This window comes from Leuciscus leuciscus (genome assembly GCF_965113295.1).
Source record: "Leuciscus leuciscus genome assembly, chromosome: 25".
NCBI classification, from domain to species: domain Eukaryota; kingdom Metazoa; phylum Chordata; class Actinopteri; order Cypriniformes; family Leuciscidae; genus Leuciscus; species Leuciscus leuciscus.
In genome coordinates, this window is record NC_138724.1 from 15,637,111 (window position 1) to 15,659,079 (window position 21,969).

A 21,969-nucleotide genomic window follows, 5' to 3' on the forward strand; every position below is an offset into this window, starting at 1 on the left:
TAAAAACTTATATTGTCGAAAGATCATTCTAATATGATGCTGCTCCAGAAACATTTGTTGAAAACAGTTGTGCTACTAAACAATTTTGTGGAAACTGAAAGTTCATGCTAAATAAATGTATACATTTCTTTAAAGACACAAAAAAATCTTGCTGACCCTAAACTTTTGATTGGTACATGTGTGGGTCTTGTACAGCAAAAAATCAGCTAGAACACCAAAAAACGTAATGTTTCACCTTAGATTTTATGGTGTCTTCATCTAGAACTTTTTGCTTAAAGAAATTAAAAATATACCATTCCTAAATCGCTTCCATTCAGTTGTGATTATGTCTACTCATGTAAACAAAGGAGGAAATGTAATGAAATGTTTTATTTGTGAAAAATAGAACACATTCAAGGGAAGAAACTTGACAAGTAAAACACGTCACATTCTTAGAAAATGTACAAATACCGATTCTTTTTTTAACTGGCAAAAAAGTGCACCAGCTCGACCAAAGCACATCTAACAGATAAACATAAACGTGAACATACTCACACAGGATGAATATTTTACATGCAAATAAGAAGTTACTATTAAATTCTACATGTATATTTTTATTCAAAATAATTCCTTTGTCTGTTAATACTTGTGGTGAATGTTACAAAACATTCCTGGTTCCTCCTCATCAGACATTTCAGAATTAAGAATTCCAATGGTGACAAGAAAATGATAATTTTTTTAAGGCTTTGGTAGGGGGAAATCCTTGCTGTACGCATTGAAGAACTAAATTTAACCATTCTAAAAGTCAGTGTAGACTTGCAGTCATATTTCAAGAAGTATTGCACAAATGTTCCTGATCCTGACATTTATTGAGTCTGGCATTGGACGCCACTCTGCCTGGGGCCTTCATCTTCATCACAGGCTTCACTGCTGTAGTTTCTCTTTTGTCTTTCATAATCTACTTCACAGAGGTCAACCTCTTCCATATCATCTGTCACCATGACGTAATCTCTGTCGGGAAGCAACCTCTCCAGGTCAGGCAGCATGTGCTCAGGTAGCCAGTGTTTATCTGGGAATTCAATCTGAGGGAACAGAAATGATTCTGTGAGATGTGATCATCCCAACACAACAATTGTTTAAAAAAAAAAAAAAAATTATATATATATATATATATACAGTTTTGTTAATCCGGTCCCATGTTTTAGTTCAATCAAACTCATTCCCGTTTTAGGTACACAACGCTGTTTTCAACAAAAAATGGAAACCTTTTTATGCGTTTTGGCCGTTAATTTACACAACAACAGCGTTTTGGGGGCCCTAAAAAAGCAATTTCTTTTAAACTACAAAAATGTAAATTTGTGAAAACGGTGACATTATACGCATGCATATTACGTGCTCGATGCTTTTACCATCTTGACTGTTTGTATTAATTTCTCTGCACTCATAGATAATATTTTTTGTCATTTTCGCGGATCCATGTGAACGGGGAGCGTTTTGACAACGTTGTCGCCTGTATGCAAAACTTTTAAAAAATGCGAAGGAAAATCTTTTAAGTTTTTAGTACATTGTTGCCGTGTAAACGTACCCTCAGTTAAGTCGAAACAAGGGAACGTATTAGTACAACCTAGCCACGATTTACTAAATAATGAAAAGATTTAATAAGCTATGGGAATTAATTCTTAAAGGGACTCTGTGTAGGAATTTCTCCCATCTAGTGGTGAAATTGTATTTTGCATTCAAATGAATAATGCTCTCCAGCGCCTCACTTTTTCAAATGCGCGTTGCATCTACGGTAGCTGTTATGTGCCAAAAAGCTATGACAGGATGTCTTATAATAGCACTTCGAGTTTTTCTTGGTGAAACTGAAACTTGAAACAACGAAAAAAAGATTGTTAGTTATCAATTACTGACTGTGGAAAACATTAACTATGGTAATTAGTAGTAATGCCTTCTTTACTCGTTATATTTTTTGAAGTACGTGCATTGTTAGATATCATCATCATCAGAGCCTTCTCTATCGTTACTTTACTCAATAGCTGCTATTCATCAAAGAGTCTGTTTAACTTTTAACTATAAATGTTCTACTGTCTATATAACATAGCTGTCAACTTTTGAGTTTTGCTTGGAGTGAGATTTATGGAGGAGCGGGGGGTGGGGGGGATATCTACACAAGATAGGCATTAATTTTTCTCAAGAAAAAAACAACTCACCTAATGCTGTAAACATACAGAAAGGTAACATAATGCGTTTTTTTTTATTATAATAACTTTATTTAATGATATAAATAAAAATATAATAAATATGTAATATAGTACACATATTTAGCAAAATACTCTTTATAGCTCTTTTTTCTAGCCAACTAACTGCTAGCCTTTATTATGGTCATTAAATGGCTTTCCTGAGGTAAATGTTGTGACATACATAATTGTTCTCCAGCTGTTTACCATTTGTTTGATTGATTGGTCGATATAATGTATGAGGAATATACATTTCGGTAAGTTGTACTGTATCTTTCAACATTGTTCATTTGTGTTTATTTACTGCTACTAGCTAGAGATGATCGGTTCACGTGCCGCTAGGGATCCGTCGTGACTCGCGTCACATTTACAAGCGCCAAAAACAGTATATATTGTTTGAATTTCGTAATAAAAGTGACAGAATCTGAGAGCTGAGATTTTTATATATCATAAGTAACCTGCTCTGTCTATTCTGTCAGTCTCCGTGTCCTCTTTGCTTCGCGATAAAGTACACAACCAAGCAATGAAAAAAAAGCTTGTAATTAAGGCCGTAACATTGACTTACCTGTCGAGAAGAAAGCAGGAAACTTCAGCGTCTCTTTTGAAAGCTTTCTCCTGCGTTAGCTATCCCGACATTAACCCTTGTTTTTGTAATCTCCGGTCACGTTTCCTTTTACGGTCTATTTTGAACTTTTTCGACGACGAGGACTCCTTATCCTGTGACTCAGCATATGTATGAATGAACGGTGTATAAATAACCGTGCAGTGCAGCCTTTTAAACTTGCCGGTGCAGTGACAAGCGCCTCTCACTGCTCTGCGCCTCCGCTTCTGCTGGCTTCAGTCACGTGACGCTGGCTCTGAACGAAACGCGTTGTGGAAACGCGTTGGCCTAGTACTTTTTGTTCCTCTCTGCTATTATAGTTTTTCAAGATGGCGGAACTACATGGAAGCCTCCGTGGACTTACCCGTCCCATGTATATAAAGATAATAAATTCTTCGTTTACGAGGATTAGTCTGATCATTGGCATAGGTATTTGTACACCATTGAGGGCATATTTATGAATAAAAATATTGATTTTAGATAATAAAATACCTAAAAAGCTACACATAGTCCCTTTAAAGGGTTAGTTAACCCCAAAATTTTTATTTTGTCATCAATTACTCACCCTTCATGTCTTTTTAATGATTTTTAATGAAATCTGAGAGATTTCTGTCCCTCCATTGACAGTCTACACAACTACCACTTTGACACTTCAAGGTGTTCATAAAGACATCGTAAAACTAATCCATATGAATTGAGCAGTTTAGTCCAAATTTTCTGAAGAGACTCGATCGCTTTATATGATGAACAGATTGAATTTAGGCTTTTATTCACACATCAGTTGTGGCAAATGGAAGCTCAAGCATGTTTGCTTGGCGTGCATGAACCAATGAGGTTCATTCTCATGTGTTACGCAGCACGTTTGAGCTTCAGCAAGAACCAATGAGGTTCATTCTCATGTGTTACGCAGCACGTTTGAGCTTCAGCAAGAACCAATGAGGTTCATTCTCATGTGTTACGCAGCACGTTTGAGCTTCAGCAAGAACCAACGAGGTTCATTCTCGTGTTACGCAGCGCGTTTGAGCTTCAGCAAGAACCAATGAGGTTTGTTCTTGCACGTCAAGCAAGTACAATTGAGCTTCTGTTTATGTCCACTGATCAATGTTTATTTGTGAATAAAAGCCAAAATCCAATCTGTTCATGATGTAAAACGATTGAGTCTCTTCGGAAAATTTTGACTAAACTGCTTGATTCATGTGGATTAGTTTTACAATGTGTATGAAAACTTTTGAACCGACAAAGTGGTAGTTGAGTGTCAATAGAGAGACAATTTATTCAAAAAAATTGTGTTTCAAAGATGAGCACAGGTCTTGCATGTTTTGAACGACATGAGGCAGAGTAATTAATGAAAAAAGAAAAAAAAAAATTCTGCGAACTATTCAATTTGTGACCATGATTTAACTAAAATGAGGGAACAAATTAGTAAATCATGACCACAATTTACTAAAATGAGAGAATTAAATCTTAATTTGTGACCACAATATATATATTTTTGTCCGCATGTCATGTGTAGGGCTCTTTACTTTCACAGACGTTTTTCTCCATATTTTAATTAATTTTAATTTAATTAATTTTTTACAAAATATCAGAGAACAATTTTTTTCAATTTAAAATAAAAAACGTATAACACAGGGCACCGACTTACCTCAAATACTATGATGAGAAGACCTTTCTCACAAGGGTCTCTGTACAGAGGCATGCCCTCGTTATGAATACATTTTAGTTCATTAGGTTTTATTACTTGACCTAAAACAAAAAAGACAATAAAAATTCAAACTGAATCAAAATTTAACTAATTAATTACTAAATGTTAATTGAAATATTTACACAAATGAATAGTTTAAATATCATTTAAAAAAATCTAATTTTATACACAATTAAATGGTACATAGTAAATACCTGGAGATGAACTGATGATCAGTGATCTGTTATCTAATGTGCGGATTGTTTTTTTAAACCCACAGAGTGCCTCCACCAGCTTGATCTTCATCTTCATGGTGAGGTTGTCATCTTGCCTTTGGAAGACAGGGTGTTCTTTCAAATCCAGTACGATTAAAACATCACCAGGCTCCAGTCCAGGCTCTTGATCTCCTTCTCCATGGAATGTGATTTTCTGGCCATCCTTCATACCTGCGACAAAGACCATTATTCATATACTTCTGGAACGCTTGCTCCAAATAATTGAAACAGAAGGTTTCTAAGAAAAGTTTGTGTTATATACATACCTTTGTCAATGTGAACTTCAAGAATCTTCTTCTTGCGCTCAACTTTGTGTCCATTGCAGTTTTTGCAGCGGTCCTTGGAGTTGAACTTCTCTCCTTGTCCTTGGCAATCTGAGCACATGCTCTGAATCTGCTGGATCATTCCGGGTCCAATCTGTTGCACCTGGACCTGAACCCCTCGTCCTTTGCAAGTTGAGCATTTTTCAATTGTGCCTTTTTTGCCACCATAACCTGCAACCATTCACATCTTACATTGAGAAATCAACATTGGGTCTTTAAGAATAATATTAATATAACAAGTTTTCCAATAAAGGTGCACAAATTAAATAATAACCCTTCTTACCGTCACATTTCTCACAGATCACATTCTTCTGAAGACCAAGTTTCCTCGTTGAGCCATTGTACAATTCCTCCAGTGTGACCCCAAGTTGGTGAACCACATTTTTACCTGAATAAGGGAAAAGAACAACATACAAGTTATGAATGGATATTACTAAACTTAAACTTTGAAGTGCATAATATGTATGCAAGACCCCCCAAACCTTTTTGTTTAGACTTTCAATGGGGGGACATAAGTGCACATATGTCTCACCTCTCCTTTCTCTCTGCATTCTGCCTCCACCACCAAAGAACATGTTGAAAATGTCCATGGGAGATTCTCCTCCTGCCATGCCTCCCTCCTTGATGGCTTGTTCACCACCTTGGTCATACAAATCCCGCTTTTTGGGATCTGACAGGACATCGTAGGCTTGTGATATGAGTTTGAACTGGAGAATAGAAAAGATCCTAATATTACTAATTTTAATAATGCATGAACAAACACATTCCAGGAAAAACACTTCACATCCTTGATCAGTGTCCATTCTGCATTTAACAGATCAAATGAGTTCCGGAAACTCTGCCTGTCTTAGTCTTTTTTTCTTTATCTTTCTGTACTAAAATAACTTTTTTTGGTAACACTTTAGTTTTGGGTCCAATTCTCACCTTTAACTAGTTGCTCATTAGCATGTATATTACTAGGATATTGGCTGTTTATTAGTACATATGAATGCCTTATTCTGCATGACCATATTCTACATCCCTTAAAGTAGGGTGACCAAACGTCCTGTTTTCCCAGGACATGTCCTGTTTTCACGTCCTGTCCTGGCCGTCCTGTCTGTTTTTTAAAAAGTGATGAAAATGTCCTGGTTTTCATTATTTTTCATTGGGCCATTAAGAGTGTTCTTTAAATACACGCTTGCCTTTGCACACAAAACAAATGAAACCGGCTTCGTCACGTCTTGTTATAATCAGCGCGTTCTTCAAACCGCAGCAGCAAGCAGAGAGCACGTCAGAATACAGAGGCCTGTGTGTGTGTGTGTGTGTGTGTGTGTGTGTGTCTGTTCATCGCAGCCTCATTGTCATTGGTCTGTCACTGCTTGTCCATGTCAGAAAATTTAAATGACCAATCAAATCAAAGTAGGCGGACTTTACGTTCACAGAATTTTAGCAACGTGACGCTTTACGCTTTCAGTTTACGGTCAAGTGCGAGGTAAGATGTAAGTAGCTAACAGCAAAAAAAAAAAAAAGAAAAGAAAAAGCCCAAATGTAAATTCACAGATGATTTACAGAGAAAATTCCTGTGTTTTCGTTTCGGTCGGGATCCGTATAAAGCAGAATGCATGAACTGCAAAGCTGGCACGTACGTGTCAGTGTCAAATAAAGGTGTTAGCGACCTAAAAGCGCACATAAAGAAAGTATAGGCTAAGAGAACATCAGGAGGACTGAAATTGTTTTTTTACTGAAATAGTATAGTAGATTTTTTTTTTTTTTTTTAGTAGTAGATTTTTAACCTGCTATGGCCATGAAAAGAAATAGTGTCATGTAAAAGGGGTTAAAAGCTAAACTTTTTTTATATATATATATAGTATTCTATTGTTGCGTGCCAAACATTGAATGGAAAGGATGTATTACTTTATGTATTAAAGTATAACATAGTTGCAAGGTTGTGAATGCATTTGTATTTTTTGATGCATTCTCCCCCAAACCACGCCCCCACCCATTAACCACGCCTCCCCAAAAATCATGCCCCGCCCATCAACCACGCCCCCGTCCTGTTTTCTGAAAACTAAAATATGGTCACCCTACCTTAAAGGGTTAGTTCACAGAAAAAATTTAAATTCTGTCATTAATTACTCACCCTCGTGTCGTTCCAAACCTGTAAGACCTTCGTTCATCTTCGGAACACAAATTAAGATATTTTTGATGAAATCCGAGAGCTCTCTGACCCCGTCCATAGACAGAAATTTAATTACCACTTTCAAGGCCCAGAAAGACATCTTTAAAATAGTCCATGTGACTCCAGTGATTCACCATTAATGTTATGAAGCGACGAGAATACTTTTTTTGCGCAAAAAACCCCCACGTAGAACCCAGAAGCACTGCACTGTGTTTACTACGTGAACAGCGTAGGAGACTGACAGGGAAGAGAAGAAATTGTTGAATAAAGTCTTTTTTTTCGCACAAAAAGTATTCTCATCACTTCATAACATTAAAGGCCCGTGCACACCGGGACGATTATCGTGCGCGCTTATCACGTGCCTGGAGCTGCTGAAGTTACAGTACTTGGTGGCGCTCAAGCACAAAATGGTCTTGCCGAGCACACATTGATAGAAGAAGACGACGACGAAGAGGAAGTAAGTAGACGAAGAAGAAGATGCAACAAGGCAAGATGAATGTAGAGCTGCTGGTCTCTTTGGTGTCTGAACACAAAGAACTTTATGACAGACAGCGACTACAAAAAGTGTGTGAATGGTTTTGGCAAGCACGTAAATGCTGGCTCTCTTCTTCTGTGTGACAAACGAGTGTCAGAAGCGTAAAGTTGCAACAGCGCCACCGTTTCAATAAGCACCATCTACTGTTAGGGAATGAATTTGCATGTTCATTCGGTGCATCACCAGTGAAAATCGCTTGGATATTAACACAAAGACGCGTCGAAAAACGCCTCAAAAGACGCTGGCGATAAGCGCGCGCGATAATTGTCCTGTTGTGTACAAGGTTTAAAGTTGAACCACTGGAGTCACATGGACTATTTTAACTATGTATTTACTACCTTTCTGGGCCTTGAAAGTGGTAATTAAATTACTGTCTAAAGAGGGGTCAGAGAGCTCTCGGGATTTATCAAAAATATCTTAATTTGTGTTCCGAAAATGAACGTAGGTCTTACGGGCTTGGAACAACATAAGGGCGAGTAAAACCCTATATGTCGAATGTCGCATGACCAAACCGGAACACTGGTTTTATCGCATCCGCTTGTCAGAAAAAGTGTTAACAGCAGTATGAACTGATACCAATATATATAGTCAGCTAAAGTAGTTCCCTTTGTTATTGGCTTTTTATTCTATTTAAATATCTAAACGTTAGTGTGAAAAACTTTTAGATATCAATCTGCATTTGTGAGGGACATTGGTTATGCTCATCTTTGCTCGCTCCTTTTCAGTTATCTTGAGTAAAACAGCTAATTTTTTCACGAAGCACATACAAAAGACCTGAACCCGAAGCGATACGATCTGTTTTTACAGAATACGGAAGTTAAGTTGCACATAACCCATATTAATGACAGAATTTCACTTTTGGGTGAACTAATCCTTTAATCCTACCCAATTCCTACCAATACCTAAACATAACAACAACCATCCTAACTATTAATAAGCAGTAATTAGATGTTTGAGGCAAAAGTCATAGTTAATAGTTAGTTAATAGGGAGAATTGGGCTTTAATCTAAAGTGGGATCCTTTTTGTTTTACACCTTCCTTCTTTCCCTAGGCCATTTTTTCCCCTGCATTCTTTACTTTTCTTTTTTCACATCATTTTTCTACATGCAACATTTTTATGTTTGTTTTCTTTTTTAGGCTCTTTTCTTTGGCTTTTTAACTTTTATTTAGCCTGTTTATTTGTTAGGCCTACTTCATTCCTCCAATATTTTTATTTTTATTTATTTGTTTTTGGAAAATTGGCAGTTTGGTCTGTTCCCTTCAAAATTACAAAAAAATAAATATATAAATAAAATAAAACAACATTATAAAATGAAATGAAATAAAGCACCTATAAATCCACTCGTGTTGTATCGCCCGACTGTTCAGGGATGTGTTTTTTTTTTTTCTCTTTTTTTATGCTTTATTCAAAACAAAAACAAAAATACAAAGCATTCACAATTTGCATCAATAACATCCATAGCAATGCAATCCTTCGCCGGCTCACATAAGTGTTCGGGACACTTCCAGAAAGTTCCTCTCGTTTCTGTCGCTGTCATTTAAAAGGCAACGTGAAACACTACACTCACTGTATCTGCATTTGGCTCAGCACATCCACTTACTTTCTCTCCTTCATTCGGGTTCTTATCCGGGTGATATTTCAACGCCAGTTTCCGATATGCCTTTTTGATCTCGTCCAGCGAGGCTTTGGGACTCACGCCGAGCAGGTCGTAGTAACCGGTTTCTCGAACCATCTTTGATAGGAATCAACTACAGTAGCCTATAGAAAATAATATCAACAGTCCTGCTCACTTCAAGAGTATGCAAGCTATGCGTATGACATTGTATTAAGCTTTAAATTACGTTTAATCATGCCACGAGACATATGTTTGTTCAATTAAAAAAAACAACAACATTAGAGCAGGTTTATTGAGTGTTACCTATAGGCTATGTCACTGTTAGTTCTTGAGAGAAAGCTAACGTGTTCCTCAAAACTGTCCCATATATTCGCGAATAAGTCTAGAGAACACTTCTACTGAAGCCTCGCGCTTGTAGCATACTTGTGAATGTTATAAGTTTTATAATACTCACACAAATAAAAGAAGAGGAAAAGCCGGTTCGCTGTGTCGCCGGGTTCGTCTCTCTATCTGTGACTGTTGTACTTCTGTGTGAACGCAGCGCGCGCTGTAGCTCTTATATAAACGGTGGCGCTCCAGAACCTTCTCGAGCTCGCGCGCCGGAACCTTCGATGCGAAGAATATATAGATCATGGGATGGGTTGAAAGAAGGGCAGGCCGATTCCTAATCCCATGCGTTTTGAGTCGAGACTAATGTGTATGATTTTTATGCTGCCAATAATAAATCTATGCTATTCATTATAAATGTTATGTATAATGAATTTGCATGATGTTTTAGAGCAGGTTTTCAAACTGGGCTCCGGGGATCCCCAGGGGGCACAAGGAAGTGTTAGGGTCTTAGGGGGTCCGTGGAAATGTTTAGAGAAAAACAGTGTAAACAAAATGTAAAAAATAAATACATAATAATCATAAAAAAAAAAATAGTATATGAAAAAATTGATTAAAATACAAATGTAGTACTATAAATAAATAAAAAACAAAATATTATATTAAAATAAACAAATAACCAATACACCGTGCAGTAGGCTAGGCTGCTATAGTGGGTAGAAGAAGAAGAAGAAGAAGAGAAAAAAAAAAAACCTTCGGTCCCTGTGCCCCTCTGGTCGACTCTCGACAATCGAGCCGGCCCCTCACGCACACACTATATTCTTGCATTGCAAACTTTACATTGTAGCCTGTTCATTATCAAAATAAAATACATTTTGGTGGTCTGTTCTGGCAAACACCCAGCAGAGGTCGCTATTTAACAATCTAACATTTTCTGCCAGAAAATAAATGAATATGATGGATCTTGTAATAGAATATATGAATATGTTATTACCGTGTATGGTGATCTTATTCTGATCAACTGCAGCATACGTCTGTCAACGCCTGGTTTTAGGAGGAGCTCAGACTCGCCAGCGACTACGACAGCGCAGAATGCAAATAGCTGGCAGCGACTGCTTCAACATGTTTCCCAGTTCCTGCTGGAGCGCATTATACAAAGATTCATTTGAGGAAGGACGACTTCGCTATCTGATGTCTGACCGAGAACGTTGTCTCCGATACCGAAGACACAGCGGACCAACAGACTCGGCGGACTCTCTCCTACACGCTTCAGACATGTTGATGGGGCATATTAAGGAACGCTATCCGATCTACTATTCTTCAAACACTAAGATGCCTTTCCCTGTTCTCCAAATGGACACGCATTTTCAAAAAAAGAAAGAAAGAAAAAGCAACTATTTTTATGGTAGCCTAGCTTATAAAATGTTAAATAATTGTATTTTTAATCTCTGGACATATTTTCTTTTTACATGGTTAACGTCTTATTAGTTCTACATTCATTGTTGTATGCAATTTTTCCACTCTTTATTTCCTTTTCTGTATGTGGATTTGGGCAGAAGTACTTGATGACCTCATTGTAAAAGTTGAACAATTCTGTTGAATAAAAAGAATTCTCCAAATGGACACGCATTTTCAAAAAAAGAAAGAAAGAAAAAGCAACTATTTTTATGGTAGCCTAAGCTTATAAAATGTTAAATAATTGTATTTTCAATCTCTGGACATATTTTTTTTTTTTACATGGTTAACGTCTAATTAGTTCTACATTTATTGTTGTATGCTATTTTTCCACTCTTTATTTCCTTTTCTGTATGTGGATTTGGGCAGAAGTACTTGATGACCTCATTGTAAAAGTTTAACAATTCTGTTGAATAAAAAGAATGAAAACTTCTTTAAGTAGTGAGTGTGTCATTATGGCTGTGTCTTTATTTGGGTCGGTCTAAAAAAAAAAAAAAACGTACAAATGTTTAGATTATGAATAAAGTATAGTCCTTTTATAGTCCCATAGATAGTTATAGTAATGAAAGTCACCAGTGACAATAAAACCCGTGAGGAACTATAAAAAATTTTTTTTAGAAGAGGATTTCAACATCAAATCATTCATATAATGATGAAAATGTAACATCAATGACATGTTTAACTAAACCATATGAAAACGTAAATCATACAATTGATCACACCAATGACAATAAAAATAAATAAATCTCAGACAAGTTTCTTTTCAAATGATTTATTATATGAATTACTTATTTTGATTACCTTTATTTACACAATTGTTAGATCTTGTACTAATGCTTAACCCTGGAAAATAACATAAAATAATAAAACAAAACAAAAATGTCACAGAAGCACATTTTTAAATTATTTTAAAAAGTGGACAATCTATAGAGTCAAACTATTTCATTGTATTTAATAAATTGTCATTGTAGGAAAATACATTTTCTGTATTTTATTATAAAGTCAAGGGTAGAGGATTGTCACCATATTTTGATATTGACCAAGATACACTAATTGTCCATTCAAATCAATTGTCCAAATAACCTGTTATGTTAGTCTACAGTCCTCACACATATAGTTTTCAGTTCTGTCTGGCAACAAATTTTGCATTGCCTTCAAACACTCTGATTGGTTCTTCTGCTTGACATACTATTATTTCCAGACACCTCCCTTACAAAAAAGAAGTTTATTCAAGTTTGCTATTTATTTACTCCTTTTAAACTGAAAATAAGAAAGTATACTTTGTCTACTTTTTATGTACTTTTCAGAAATAGTATACTTAAAATTACACTTAAGTATACTTGACTTATACTGACAGAAAAGTTGAAGTATGATTGGCCTATATGTGTACTAATACTTTTAAGTATATCTCGATCAAAAGATTAAAGAAGTATTCTAAGTATACTTGGTTTGTAGTTGTGTTTACTCTTTTGATTAATCCGCCTATTAAATGCTTTTTTCAAATTTTTTACATATATACTTATATTTCTTATAAACTTACATTGTTAGAAAATATTGATGTATATAGAAAACAGCCAGACTTCCGGTCATTCATGCCAATGCCAAATGTCGGTTTCAGTGGGGCCAACAATGCTTGGGCTTCAACCTTCACAGTCTTTCCCACATCCGTGAGAGTCACAGTGTGGAGAAACCCAAAAGAAGCTTCACATCCAGACTGTTACGTGCCCAGAGTGAAGCACAAGAGTGGATCAGTGATGGTTTGGGCTGCAATATCACAGCATTCCCTACTGCGCTTGATGGGCGCATCACTGCCAAGGAAACATTCTGGAGGACCATGCGTGCACCTAATGGTTCAAACATTGTACCCTGAAGGAGGTGCCGTGCATCATCATGATAATGCACCAATACACACACACACACACACACACACACACACACACACACACACACACACACACACACACACACACACACACACACACACACACACACAGCAAGACGGTGACAGAGCGGTTTGATGAACATGGAAGTGAAGTTGAACATCTCCCATGGCCTACACAGTCACCATGGCTGTGCCAGGTGGAGGAAAATTGCTCCTTAGGCCAGAAGATTGCAGCAAATATTTCTCGAGGGCGGGGCCAAATGCTGAAAACTGTCCAGGAATGTAGGGAAGTCGGTTGTGTGTATATATAGGCTTACTTTCATGCTGATAGGATTAGACGTGATGATTTCTGATGACAAGTTGATGGGATAGAACATTAGAATGTGCTCCCCCAAAGTTTTATAATAAAACATCATTTTGTAAAAAAAAAAAAAAAAAAACTTTAGTTACAGTACTTGAGTAGATTGTTTTGTACTTTCTTGAGTATAGTTAAATTGTGGTCATTTTACTTTTACTTGAGTTGAATAAAAATAAAGTATTCAACTTCGCTACATTTATTTTTCACCAAAAGTACAAAGTAAGTGCCAACGGAGCAACAGCATTTGACAGACACTTTTCAAACTATTGCGGTGGAGCCCTGTGCTTCAGCCAATAACTGACAGGTCTGACTCGGGTGCAAAACTAATCAAAACGTCCAGTTCGGCTGGGGGGCGGGGCGTTCAAACTGCGCTTTGACAGTCAATCACTGTTGAATCAGTAATGCTAACGTTTCAACATTTTAGTGAATGTACTGTAAGTGAGCTATGCTAATATTCTGAATTTTAAATTGTAATTTTGGTAGCTCCTGAAATGGGTAATACCATTGATATTATCAGAGCATTGAGCAGTTGAAGTAAATAGAAAACTTGGGCTCATACAAGGACACAGTTATTGCATGGACGGAGCAAGAACAATGCAAGTGTCTAAAATGCACACAGTTCAGTTTAATGCTTTAGCTTGCTCTCTTTAACAATGCAGTTAAACTAAACGTACAAAGCAAATTTCGTACGAAGCTGAAATAACCTCGACGTTAGCAGCAACAGATAAGAGCACATGATTTATCTGTCAATAAGATGCACATAAAGTGTTTCATTACTATAGCAACAGTTGGCTCCTGGCATTTTCAGTAGAAAATACCACTTCCTGCTCAGCTACTGTTCGGACGCTCTTGCTTACTGCTCCGCGCTTTGCTCTATCGCTTTTATATTTTATCCTATATTTTTATATTTTATCTCCTTTTATCACCTAATTTTAACTTCAGCAAATCAGCACAGTGCTCAAACGAAAAAGTTTGGATTACTACAAAAACGCAGAATTCTTTTACCCGGACAGCTTACATTCCGGGGAAAGGAAAACACAACTGCCTTCATAAGGATAAGAGAGAAAATGCCTCTTCTGGTTCAAGAATCTACTTGCTGCACTGACTGCCACAGACTTAAACAAAGGATTGCAGTTCTTGAAACAAAGTTACTTACGGGACCACCAAACCAGACGGAACACACAACAGAGCTTCGTCATGGACACCCTCAGCATATAGCCGGTGAGTCCCATGAAACTAGTGCTCCTCGACAGGTAGAGAAACAAGCCGATCGACTTACAAATCGATGGCACAAACAGGGAGCGAGACCCAAAGGCACTCGAGACATCAGATTGTCACAAGCATCACATATTACCGCAGTAGCATCCTCTACCCCAGATACAGCTCTGACAAAGATTGCAAACACTGGTCTCCTACCACCGCCTATTCATCTTGAGAACAGATTTGAAATACTAATGCATGTAAATGAGGAATCCCCAAACGTGATGAATGTGATCGAACACAGACTGAATGGGCCAGTAGCTAACACTGATGCTAACTGGCGCTCAAGGTCGAACAGACAGCGGCACTCAGCTCAGAGCGCAGCCGAGCCCAGGACTCTGATAGTGGGGGACTCCATAATCAGAAACATTAGCAGCAGGGATACAACTACGTGCTGCCTTCCACAAGCAACAACTTGTACAGTTGTACAAAATATAAACAGGGAACTTCAGAACATTCTGATGAAACATAAGACTGCAAATCGACTCATCATTCATATGGGGAAGAATGATATTCATAAAGAGCAGTCAGAAATCATTAAGACGGATTTCAATGAACTTTTTGAAACACTTAAAAGACTGAAAGTTCAAACATTCATCAGTGGACCCCTCCCAGCAAGAGGAACAAACAGGTTTTCACGGTTGCTTGGGCTTAATATATGGCTGCAAAAAAACTGCAATATAAAAGGAGTGAACTTCATTAACAACTTCAATCTCTTCTGGAGTCAGAGACAACTGTTTCATCAAGATGGCCACCACCCAAACAAATTTGGTTCAAGAGTGCTAAAGGACAATATCTACTTCTCCCTCAATCATCCTTCTGCAGTGTGTGCCAATACACTCAATCGGAACGGCACACAAACACCTGGACACAGTATGAATGACCACAGGACTTCGCTTCAGCAGCAAAATGGACATGCGGTTGACATATCACACAAGGACAATGATAACACCACTCAGCCACAACAACCTCTGCTCACGGACACAATCTCAGCTGAGCCCTGCCCACAGAGCTCACCACAGACAGACATATCAGAACTGCTCCAAGATTCAGCACCCAAGGACGACTTCCTGGAAAACAGCCAGGGAAGCCAGGACAGCATATTACAGCCTCCGATAACGCCTGAGCAACAGCCCCTCTCACCAGACACTTTTTCCCTCTCTCCATTATCTACACTTCTGTGCTTCTCACAGAAAATGGAAGAACTGGTGTATGCTGGAACCAAACTATCCCACTCTTTTGCTGCAAGCTCCCAGATATCAATCAAAAAACGGCAGGCCCCGCAACCACCAAAGCCTGCGGGCCAGGCTCGCCCTCCCCCTCCTTCTGTGAGAGCTCTTCGGCCTCTGCCACAACGCCAGGGCCCACACCCTCCTCCATCTGCTCGAGGTGAACCAAAAACAACTGATACCAGCACTCAGTGATATGTGTTGGGTCCCCGCTATGATAACAGCAACTTTCTCAAATGTTTACAGAACAACCGGGAACCCAGTGTGCCTGTATCTTTCTCTATTGCTGTTATATTACAAGATAGAAAGTCTAAGGCCTTCAATAGCTGTACAGCAAACCCAACTAATCTGGTGCCTATTACACGTCAAACTAAGATTGCTGTGGGGACAAAAAGTGTGCCTAGTATGAGTGCGTGTGATGGTAAGACTGTTAAGTTATAGCACTTTTAAACATTCGCTCACTTAAAAATAAATCACTTCTAGTCAACGACTTAATAACCACAAACAACCTGGATTTTATGCTTCTAAATGAAACCTAGCTAGACAGCTGCAGTGCAACAATCCTCAATGAAACATCCCCTCCTAACTCCTTTCATGAGTGTCTGCAGAGCTGTTAAGAGAGGTGGGGGTCTAGCTGCTCTTTTTAAAGATATCTATCAATGTAAGCAAATATCATTTGGGAATTAACCATCTTTCGAATATCTGGGTATTGTGTTAAAAGGTGCTCCACGCATTTTACTTATCATTATTTACGGGCCTCCAAAATACTCTCCAGCCTTTGCTGAGTCAAGTCAAGTCAAGTCATCTTAATTTATATAGCGCTTTTAACAATGTAGATTGTTTCAAAGCAGCTTTACAGAGACAAGCGTATAATTTAAGGTAACAGAGATTGTTTTGGCTTTATAGCAGGTCTTTAATAAAGTTATTTTCAAGCTAAAGTTATTTTTGATTGATTTGCTTCCGTCGCAACGATCATTTTTTTATTATTAAATTAGGGGCCGCTAAGACGACACCATTCTCTCTACATAGACTTTAAACGCGAACCTGTGAGAAACGCTGATGGCGTTCACATGCGCATTAAGAATTGGTTCTATAGTTATGTGCGTTTGAATATATGTACGCAGGTTTGTAATTCCCTACAAACCAAGCCTAAACAAAGTACTGGTGTTTCCTTATAATTTTTGATACAGAATTTTATTTTATTTTATCAATTCGGGGTAGATACGCAAATTGAGTTTCCCGACAACGCTTTATCTGTAGAGTGGTAAAGGGATCCTCCATAGGGAGAGACTAGTTGGCACTTCAGCACTGCGTTGTCATCGGGTCCAGGCGAAGGTCCTTCATCAGATCTGGATACGGCCTGGATCCGGCAGGCTGCGGGAAAACCTCGGGATAAACAAAGACACTAAAATTAGCGTAGATGCCATTCTTCTTATGATGTAACGAGTACATCAGGATTTATGGGAAGTGTTCCCGGTTCCAGCTGACCTAATCTATGCAGCCTAACATTGAATTATAGAAGTCTATAATGTATTATGTGAAAGCTAGGTCAAAGAGATGTGTTTTTAGTCTAGCTTTGAACTGACAGAGTATGTCTCCTTCCCGGACAATGGTAGGAAGGCTGTTCCAAAGTTTTGGTGCTAAATAAGAGAAGGATCTACCGCCAGCAGTCGATTTTGATATTCTAGGTATTATCAACTGGCCGGAATTTTGAGATCGCAATAGACGTGAAGGACTATAATGCGTTAAGAGCTCGCTCAAGTACTGCGGAGCTAAACCATTTAGTGCTTTGTAAGTGATCAGCAATATTTTAAAATTGATGCGATGTTTAATAGGCAGCCAATGCAGTTTTGCCAGAACCGGGCTAATATGGTCATACTTCCTGGTTCTGGTAAGAACTCGAGCTGCTGCGTTTTGAACTAGCTGTAGTTTGTTTATTAAGCGTGCAGGGCAACCACCCAGTAGAGCATTACAATAATCTAGCCTTGAGGTCATGAACGCATGAACTAATTGTTCCGCATTTGTCAATATTTTTAAGATGGAAAAATGCAGTTTTACAGATACTGGACACGTGACTTTCAAATGAAAGATTGGTATCAAAGAGCACACCCAGGTTCCTAACCGACGACGAAGACTTAACAGAGCAGCCATCAAGTGTTAGACAGTATTCTAGGTTATTACGTGAGGACGTTTTTTGTCCAATAATTAGAAACTCTGTTTTTTCAGAATTTAGAAGTAGGAAATTACGAGTCATCCAATTTTTTATATCCGCTATGCATTCCGTTAATTTTGTGAATTGGTAAGTTTCGTTAGGTTTTGAAGAAATATAGAGCTGAGTATCGTCGGCATAACAGTGAAAGCTAATGCCATGTTTCCTAATGATATCTCCTAATGGTAGCATGTACAGAGTGAACAGCAACGGTCCTAGTACTGAGCCTTGTGGTACGCCATACTGAACTTGTGATCGATGAGACATCTCTTCATTTACTGCTACAAACTGATAATGGTCAGATAAGTATGATTTAAACCATGCTAGTACAATTCCACTAATGCCAACATAATTTTCGAGTCTATTTAAAAGAATGTTGTGGTTGATAGTGTCAAATGCAGCACTAAGATCGAGTAACACTAATAGAGAGACACAACCACCATCGGATGATAAGAGCAAATCATTTGTGACTCTAACGAGAGCAGTCTCAGTACTATGGTACGGTCTAAATCAGGGGTGGGCAACTCCGGTCCTGGAGGGCCACTGTCCTACAGAGTTTAGCTTCAACCCTAATCAAACACACCTGAACAAGCTAATCAAGATCCTCAGGATTACTAGAAAATTACAGGCAGGTGATTTTTTCAGGGTTGGAGCTAAACTCTGTAGGACAGTGGCCCTCCAGGACCGAAGTTGCCCACCCCTGGTCTAAATCCTGACTGGAAATCCTCGCAGATATAATTTCTTTCAAGAAAGGAACACACTTGTGAGGATACTGCTTTTTCTAATATCTTTGACAGAAAAGGTAGATTCGAGATCGGCCTGTAATTGACTAATTCTGTAGGATCAAGTTGCGTTTTTTTAACAAGCGGTTTAATCATAGCCAGCTTAAAGGTTTTTGGTACGTATCCTAGAGACAAAGATGAATTAATGATATTAAGAAGAGGATCTATGACCTCTGGAAGTATTTCTTTCAGTAGCTTAGTCGGTATAGGGTCTAACATACATGTTATAGATTTAGATGATTTAACGAGTTTAGTAAATTCTTCCTCTTCTATAGCAACGAACGAATCAAATTTTTCCTCCGGGAAACTACAATGCACTGCCTGATGCGATACAGTAGACGGTTGCATAGTTATAATTTTCTCCCTGATATTATCAATCTTATAAGTGAAGAAGTTCATAAAGTCATTACTGCTGTGTTGCTTGGAAACTTCGGTGCTTGAAGCTTTCTTTTTCGTTAGTTCAGCCACCGTTTCAAATAAATACCTAGGATTATGTTTATTTTCTTCTAATAGGTTTGAAAAATAAGCAGATCTAGCAAAATACCAAGCGAAATACCTCGAGTTTTGTTTTCTTCCAGTTGCGCTCCATTTTTCTGGCTGGTCTCTTAAGGGCCTGAGTGTGCTCGTTGTACCACGGCGTTGGACTATTTTCTTTAATCTTCTTTAAGCGCAATGGAGCAACATGTGTCTAAAGTGCTGGAAAAGAGAGAGTTAAAAGTTTCTGTTGCAATATCGAGTTCTTCTAAGCTATCTGGGATGCTGAGATGGTGAAACTGATTAGGAAGATTATTAATAAAGCAATCTTTAGTGGCAGAAGTGATAGGTCTAACATATTTGAAACACAGAGTCGGCTTTGCAGCCTTGGCTAAATGAAGTTTACACGAGACTAGATAATGATCTGAGACGTCATCACTCTGCTGCAGAATTTCAACGGCATCAACATCTATTCCATGTGATAATATTAGATCTAGAGTATGATTACGACGATGAGTAGGTCCTGACACGTGTTGTCAACTCCAATTGAGTTTACAATGTCTTTAAATGCCAATCCCAATGCATCTTTTTCATTATCGATGTGTATATTAAAATCACCAACAATTAGTACTTTATCTGCAGTCAATATTAATTCTGATAGAAAGTCCGCAAATTCTTTGATAACATCTTTATGGTGCCCTGGTGGCCTGTATACAGTAGCCAGGACAAATCTCAAACGTGATTTATCATTTATACTATATATTTTTACATTAAGTACTAAGACTTCAAAAGAATTATATTTAAAACTTGATTTCTTAGTGGTTTTGAAAATATTACTATAGATTACAGAAACTCCTCCCCCTTTGCGTTTCAAACGAGGCTCATGTTTATAACAGTAATCTTGCGGGGTGGACTCATTTAAAGTAATGTGTTACGATCTTTTAAAAGTCTAGGAGATGTTTCGCAACACTTATTTTATTATTACTGCTGATGACTGAATAAAGTGGAAAAAACACATGTCAGACTCAACTTAAAGAGACAAACTGGATTTTATTGACACAAAGCCGAAGCCACTAGATCCAGTTCTAGTAATAAGGAAGTGCGCTATGTACAATGTTTAAATATATAAATGATCAAACAACAATAAAAAGGAAGAGAACCAAAAAGTGGCGCCAAAGAAAAGAACAGAATATAACAAAACAATCCTTATACTAAACCTAAACCTAACAAAAGAAAAATGTGAAAAGAAAACCGAAGTCTTCGGTGCATCCGGCACCTAAATAAACTAGCTACTAAAACAAAACATACACAGAGTGGCGCTCACTCGTAACCTAGTGTATCTAACAAATAAACAACACTACGGGCATGTATACCGCGGCATACTGACCTGTCGTTCTCTTCCCCAAAGAGCCGTGTTACAGGACCCCATAGCATTGAACTTGGACACACATCGAAACTATTGTCTCTAAGATTGAAACATAACAAGTACTAAAGGTAACAAACCGAGCACAAAGCACACAACTCATTCCACTACAAAGAGCAAGACTTCACTATATGGATCCTCATTCCACTACAAAGAGCAAGGCTTCACTATATGGATCTAGATTCACATTTTTGATAACTCAGACCGCTACACGAGCTCATGGTCGCTTCCGAGAGAGAGAGCATGAATGAGCACGCCATCCCTTTGAACCCAGCTGGACAACTCTGATTGGCTCCCGGGCGCCGCCCCAATGATGAGTGACGTCCCGCTAGGCCAGTCACAGCAGCCTGTGAGCCGAGAGCGAGCTAAAAAACAGAGAGAGATAATGAGCACAAACAATCAACACGTGCGAAGTATACTAGCGTGCGCAGACCAGTGACAACAAGACAAAACACACGTGGAACGTAACATAATGTAATCGTTTGGTTTTAGCCAGGTTTCTGTCAAACACAGCACATCTAGGTTATTATCTGAAATCATATCATTAACAATGAGTGCTTTTGAAGTAAGCGATCGAATATTCAGCAACCCAAGCTTTAGCATTTGCTCATCTGTATCATAGCTGTTTTTTATTTGTTGAACATCAATTAAATTTTTAACCTTAGATGGGTTTAAACGTTTTTTTGGATTTCCAAATTCGGGGAACAGACACAGTCTCTATATGATGATAGCTAGGTGAAAGAGGCTCTATGTGATGGGATTTATCTGACCTTGGTGATGCGAGGCCGCTAGCAGACGGTCGGTTAAGCCAGTCTGTCTGCTTCCTGACCTGAGCCCCAGATTGTCATGTTTGAGCTCTAAGACTATGTGCCATATTACTAGAGAGAAGAGCAGCACCATCCCAGGAGGGATGAATACCATCTCTTTTCAACAGGTCAGGTTTGCCCCAAAAACTTTTCCAATTGTCTATAAATTCTATATTATGTTGCGTACACCACTTATGGCGCTTTTCCACTACACAGTACCAGCTCGCCTCGGCTCGCCTCGACTCGACTCGGCTCTGTTTGGTTTTCCACTGTGTAAAAGTTGTACCTGTACCTGCTTCCAGGTACTTTTTTTCGTACCACCTCCGGCGAGGTTCCAAGCGAGCTGAGGCGAGCTG

General features: G+C 38.3%; 1 protein-coding gene across 3 annotated transcripts; it reads right to left on the reverse strand.

Annotated features, from left to right (window-relative positions):
* Positions 1–350: 350 nt before the first annotated feature.
* dnaja (DnaJ heat shock protein family (Hsp40) member A) lies at positions 351–9,958 on the reverse strand. 3 transcript variants are annotated; one of them, XM_082159855.1, is made up of 8 exons: positions 9,863–9,958; positions 9,394–9,551; positions 5,632–5,806; positions 5,383–5,487; positions 5,043–5,270; positions 4,717–4,947; positions 4,463–4,563; positions 351–1,061 (listed from the first exon to the last, which is right to left on the reverse strand). In XM_082159855.1, the coding sequence occupies exons 2-8, from the start codon at positions 9,523–9,525 to the stop codon at positions 846–848; spliced, it is 1,188 nt and encodes a 395-aa protein (XP_082015981.1). In that variant the 5' UTR covers positions 9,526–9,551; positions 9,863–9,958; the 3' UTR covers positions 351–845. The 3 variants fall into 3 exon arrangements, with proteins under 3 accessions (XP_082015981.1, XP_082015982.1, XP_082015983.1); XM_082159856.1 differs by lacking the exon at positions 9,863–9,958 and adding an exon at positions 9,712–9,839; XM_082159857.1 differs by lacking the exons at positions 9,394–9,551; positions 9,863–9,958 and adding an exon at positions 9,123–9,385.
* Between the last annotated feature and the right edge of the window lie 12,011 nt (positions 9,959–21,969).